At 33.1% G+C, this 6,000-nt stretch overlaps 1 protein-coding gene across 1 annotated transcript; it reads right to left on the bottom strand.

Annotated features, from left to right (window-relative positions):
- Positions 1–791: 791 nt before the first annotated feature.
- LOC137821568 (transducin family protein / WD-40 repeat family protein) lies at positions 792–5,757 on the bottom strand. Its single transcript, XM_068626228.2, has 11 exons — positions 5,324–5,757; positions 4,926–5,099; positions 4,667–4,711; positions 4,312–4,431; positions 4,020–4,165; positions 3,726–3,873; positions 3,540–3,623; positions 3,038–3,153; positions 2,169–2,233; positions 1,257–1,347; positions 792–1,154 (listed from the first exon to the last, which is right to left on the bottom strand). Exons 2-11 carry the CDS (start codon positions 5,053–5,055, stop codon positions 930–932), a joined length of 1,170 nt encoding a protein of 389 aa, XP_068482329.1. The 5' UTR covers positions 5,056–5,099; positions 5,324–5,757; the 3' UTR covers positions 792–929.
- Positions 5,758–6,000: the final 243 nt, after the last annotated feature.

Raw genomic sequence — 6,000 nt, forward strand, 5'->3', positions numbered from 1 at the left:
TACTATTTTAGAGTGTACAGTTTAAGATACAAAATATGTATTTTAAAATATAAAATTCAAAGTACATATTTTGTACTATACATTAAAAAATACATGTTTATAATATTTATATTCTGATAATATTTCAGAATATATATTCTTAAATACAATATATTTTAGATTGTATTTCTCATTCTGAAAATATATTGCATAATTTATTAATACATTTCAAATTATACGTTTCAAAATGTATTTTTAAATTTGGAAATACACTCCAAAATGTATTTGCATTTTTAAAAAAAGTTTGTTAAAAGATTTATAAAAATTGTATTTCAGAATTAACAATCTAAAATAAAATTGCTATGAATTGTTCATTCCAAAATACATATTTTGTATTCCAAATTTGTATTTCCAAATATAGATTACTAAATATAAAATTATATCTATAATATATATTTGGTATTTCAAATTTTATGTTTCAAAATATAAAATTATATTTTAATCATACAATTCAAAATACAAATTTCAGAAGAATAAAATTGGAATTTTGAATTTTACAGGGGTGCAGCTTGAAAATATGGAGTGCAAATGCAACAGCCCTAATTGAAAAGTATCCTTTTGAATTTGGCCATTTTTTTTTATTAGACCTGCGTACACAGTAATTATAAATTCGTTACTTTTTGGTCAGCAACGAGATTTGATAAGATGCCCAAGCATCTTTCCAAGATTCATTATTTGTTTTCCGGTCCATGTTAACTTGTAAATTTGAAAATCCATAAAAAATACATATAAATATAATGATACACAATTGATGAATGAACATCAAAACCAATAATATTAGAACGATGTATAGTAACACCACACCTCCAAGCCAAGGACATAAACATAAAGACTTTGCTTTGGTGATTGACAACCTCAATCCTACGCAATGATGATAAAAGAGGGATTGCTTACCGAAAATTTTCAACCTCAAAAGCACAAGCTGTTCCATCTACTGAGGCCGAAACAAGGTAATCCCGATTAGCAGACACTGAAAGAGACTGAATGGCATCAGAGTGCCCCTTTAATGTTTTTACACATTCTCCAGACCTGCTATCCCACAATCTCACCTTACCATCCACACAACCAGTAGCTACATATGATGCACCAAGCCATGCCAAACATGTCACTCCATCCTGTCCACAAGGAAAAATTCCTTTAAAGCACCAGATATAAGCCAGTGTATTGCAAACAGACTAATTTAGTCTCTGAATGCACAAAGCATGATTACAACAAACCTCGTGTTGACAGGTTCCTCGGGGTATTAAATGCTCTATATCCCAGATGATCAATTTTTTATCCATGCCTCCAACTGCAGCCCAGGAACCACTGTCATACAATTTAAGGGACAAATTATTCAAAAATTCCACATGTATATGCTATTAAATTTGATCAAGGTTTGAATCATTTTGCTCTTTATTGTTCCCCGGAAATAAGTAGAATTATTTCTTGAATCAGTGATTGTACTGTAAACAAGTAACTTTTAGGTTAGGTATAGCAAGTCTAATAACAATTCTCGAGGCCATGACACTTGGTTTTCATTCATCTTAATAAACAAAAACTATTATATTATGCCTGTCATCCTTTTACCAATAAGGGCACGTTTGTTTCACAATATCATTGTGTTCCCAAGAATCATATTCCTTGAAATATTATACCCAGGAATAATATTCCTATAAACATGTCTGGTAGGTATTTAATAATTTTAAAATAATTACAATTAAATTAAAGCATAAAAAGAAGAAAAGAAAGAGAGGATATAGTGAAAAAAGGTAGTTACTGTAGGCAATAACTTCCATTCCCAAGGGATACCCACTCCCTTCTCATGGGAATACACAGTCTAAAATGTGAAGGGGTCATTTTCTTGGAAATAAAGTTATCAGAGAATATATTTTCATAACCATCTAATAAAGCACGAATATTTATTCTCATCTTCACGTTCCAAGAAATGAAAAATGGATGACGTGAAACAAACACTCCACAAGACTATACTTTTGGCTGTAACATTACATTGGTGGACCTATATCATCATCTTCACCCCTTTCAAAAAAACCTATGCGTCCATTAAGAATTCTATTGTGTACAAGGATAGTAAGTATTGCACGTATAGATAGATAGGTTATGAGAAGTCTCTTAATCATAATACATACCTTGGTGCAAACCCAACACACTCAATGGAGTCTGAATGAGAAGCAAGAGCATTATTATCAACAACCTGTCAAACAGGAAAATGTGTTTCTTAAGAGACAAGATGGGAAGCTAATAAAATCTATAGAATAAAGACACAAACAGACAATTAGCAAGGCGTAAAGTGGAGGAAGTGCAAGAAAATGCTGTCATAAAACACGACAAGATAGGCTACAGTATTAAGGACAAAATTCTTAGAAAAATTGTATTCTTTCATTAGGCACAAAAATATTAAAATTGAAGACCTCCTTAAGAGTCTAGCTAGGTTACAAACTGCCAAGCTGAACTAACTAATTAGTCAATTTCCATACACAAAGCCACCAAGTAACTAGTATATGTGTATATTTGAGCATAACACAGATATACCAATCTTGACCAATAAATATTGGAGAAAAGATGGCAACTGGTTTCAAATTAATGTCAAATCAAGCATCAGACTACTCTGGTAATCGTGAAATTTAAATTACAAAAAACATAGGTACAATATAGTCTGAAACTAATCTTCCTAAACGCACTATGATCTGATTCCTATACATGTTCACATGCTTGTTCCCTTTAGCCCTTGACCAGAAAGAGGAAACCGCAAAGACAATAGTAATCCAACAAAAAATGTTCTTCACTCAATTTTTTACAACAGACATTTCAGTATCATATAGAAATTGAAGTCGTATGACACGAATTTTAGAAACATTATCAAATGTCAAGACACAGCCAAAGGCTTCTCAAGTTCTCAGAATAATGAGATATCATACCCAAAGGCAAAGACACAAGAGAAGAAAAATACACTAAAGAAATAAGTGCAGTAAATATCAAATAAAATGAAAAGACATACTCTTCCTGTGGTAATATTCACAATATGGACAGATCCATCCTTAGAACCAGAAAGTGCGAGAGTTGAAGTAGAATTTATTGTCAAGCATGTTAATCCCTCGTTATGATATGGATGGCCTAGAAAGAAAATTCTAGCAGGTTATCAAAAGCAAATAGAAGAAAAAAAGGAAAAAATAAAGTTTGCAGATGAAAGGAAACTAATTAGATTTTTGTGAAACTATCATGACATGATGTACATCAAGTTTCACCTCATGAATGGTGTCCCAATTTATATAAGAAAAATAGATAAAATATGCATATGAAGTTTCTTTTAATTGATTTTAAAAATTACTCAAACTGCATCCTATCCTTTTTTGCAGTGGAAAATTCAAGAATATGTTTTCAAAACTAAGGAGAGTTGTAATACCACAGATTATTTAGACCGGAGGCATGAATAATCAACAAAATGTATTAACCGTAATAGAAAGCAAACACAATAAATACACACAGCGCAATTTACGTACCCCGCACAACATGAGTACTTTCTCCACTTTTTGGATTCCATATTCTCATGCTTGCATCGTTGGATCCAGTACATATTATTTTCCCTAGGGTATCAATCAAATAAAAATAAATGAAAGAGTGTAAAAATATATGGCACAAATAACAACAATTAACAAAAACTGCACTAAGATGAAGAGAAATACTACCATCAGGAGTAAAATCGCCACAGGTTACACTGTCACCATGACCAATAAAAGTATTAAGTAAGGCAGCATTATCCGTATTCCACATCCAAATGGTAAAATCCTCAGAACCAGCTAAGAGTATGTGTCCTCTTGGATGCCAATTAAGCCACTGAAAATTTTCATGACATCTTACTTAGCAACTATTTACAACAGGAAAAAACAAGAAAAGTAAGGTTTTTTCTTTACATTTCATGTTGATATTTTCTGTCACTAATAACTACAAAAATAACACCTTGTTTTAACTAACAATCTCACCTCAATGCCCCCTCCAGGACCTTCAAGTTTTTTAGCTTCCAAATTTCCTGATACATCCCATACTTTAATAATTCCATCTAAGCTTCCTGATGCCAAACGCTGTCCATCATAGCTAAAAGCTAAACTAGATATAGATTCTTCATGACCTGCACAAAATTAATAATAACAAAATCATTTGGATATTCAAAAAATTGCAAGTAACATATCTTTACTTTACCAATTATTGTGCAACAACACTAGTCCTAAATGAAAAAATATCAATCCATCAGTAACCCAAGAGTCATGCAAATACCTTGAAGCTCAAAAGCCCAATCTCCTTGGCCAATCTTCCAGAGAAATCCTCTGTCATCACCACCCCCAGTAGCTACTAGGGCGGCATCTGTTGGGCTGGAGGCAACCGAGTACAACTCTCCTATATAAGAATTCAAGAAAACAAAGAAAATGCCATAAATTCCCTGGTAAATACCTTGCATACATACAATACACGACTTCAAAATTTGAAAAAAAAAAAGGAAAGTAGTAATAATATATTGTCAAACAGTTGAGGAATATCTAATTAGAATCCAGAATTTGACCTCAATCTAATTAAGGCTCGGCATAATCAGGATAGCTATGCATAAACACAAACAAAAAAGTACAAAACTTACCAGTATGAGCAGTGAATTTGTGCACAAAATCACCATCCTCATCCTCTGAAATGGTTTAAAAGAATATCATCATTATCAAATATATCATCACATAGAAAAAAAAAAACAATACATCTCAATTCTAACACAATGAAGGTACAAAACAGAAAATAAAAGTTAAACTTTTTCACATAATAGAGAAATAATACACAAGACATGCCACATAGAAACCTACTGAAATCGATATAAAGGCTCAGAAGGTTTTACAGCAAGTCCCTACCAAGTTCAGAATCATCATCAGCGTCAGGAAGATCTTCATTATCCATTTCAACTTCACGGATAATGTCAGCCTCATCAAGGAAAGATGGTTCATTATCGTCTTCATCATCATAAAGAGGTGGAGAACTCATTGTGTTTGCTCAATAGTCAATAAAATGTTTTCAACACTCAAAACCTGAGAGAAATTAATCATTATATCTTCTTTCTTTATCCAACCAAAATCAAATGCAAAAATACCTCTAAGGTTTAAACTTGCGAATAATCAATAAGTACAGGTGATTAATATGAAGACATCATAGAAGTCACAAGTAAAGGTCAATTTTAGAACTTAGAATAATGTAATCATGGTCGTCAAACTCGCGAGTCAACTCGTTGACCCGTGTTCACGTTTCCACATACCCTTATCGAGTTAACTCGGTTTTTGAGTAAAGTAGCAGACTCGAATTAAACTCGGTTATCGCGATTCTGCTCCGAGTTGGCGAGTTCGGCTGGGTTTTCGTTTTAACCCAAAACGGTGTCGTTCTCTGGAGTGCGGCGGCGGTGGCGATCGAGCGGAGCAGGTGGCGGTGGTAGCGATTGTGTAGAAGAGGTCGCGCGGTGGTGGCAGTTCGTGCGGTCGCGGTTGTTGCGGGTTGCACAGAGGAGGTCGGGCGGTGATGGCAGTTTGTGCGGTCGCGATGCAGGTCGACGGTGGTGCCGTATAGCGTTAGCGATGGGTGGTGCTGAAACTAGGGTTGCATTGTGGTGTGATTTAGCAAATTAGGGTTTTGTTTTTTTTATTTTATTGGGCTACACTAAATTGGGGTTTTTTTTTATCTAATTAAGGTGCAGATTTTTGTTTTGTTTGGAGTACTCGGTTTATTTTAATGGTTTTTTTTTTATTTAATTGAGATGCGGAATTTTTTTTTTTGTTTGGAGTGGTCTTTGTTATTTAATTATTGTTAACTTATTTCTTTTATCTATTTTGAATAATTATATTATTAAAATATTTTTTATTTGAAATAAACTCTTACGAATTTATGAGTCAAATTTACAAATCGAGTCTATGAGTCGAGTTTAAAAATTTTCACGAGTTT

This window comes from Phaseolus vulgaris, chromosome 11 (assembly GCF_051622355.1).
Source record: "Phaseolus vulgaris cultivar YP4 chromosome 11, ASM5162235v1, whole genome shotgun sequence".
NCBI classification, from domain to species: Eukaryota; Viridiplantae; Streptophyta; class Magnoliopsida; order Fabales; family Fabaceae; genus Phaseolus; species Phaseolus vulgaris.

Bases quoted from the DNA above. Each gene is read 5' to 3' on its own strand.
- LOC137821568 (XM_068626228.2), bottom strand. From the start codon at position 5,055: ATGAGTTCTCCACCTCTTTATGATGATGAAGACGATAATGAACCATCT. The intron at 3,624-3,725 runs GTAGTATTTCTC...TTGATACCCTAG, and splicing joins TGGCGATTTTACTCCTGATG to GGAAAATAATATGTACTGGA. The intron at 1,155-1,256 runs GTTTGTTGTAAT...CCTTGTGGACAG, and splicing joins GAGGAACCTGTCAACACGAG to GATGGAGTGACATGTTTGGC.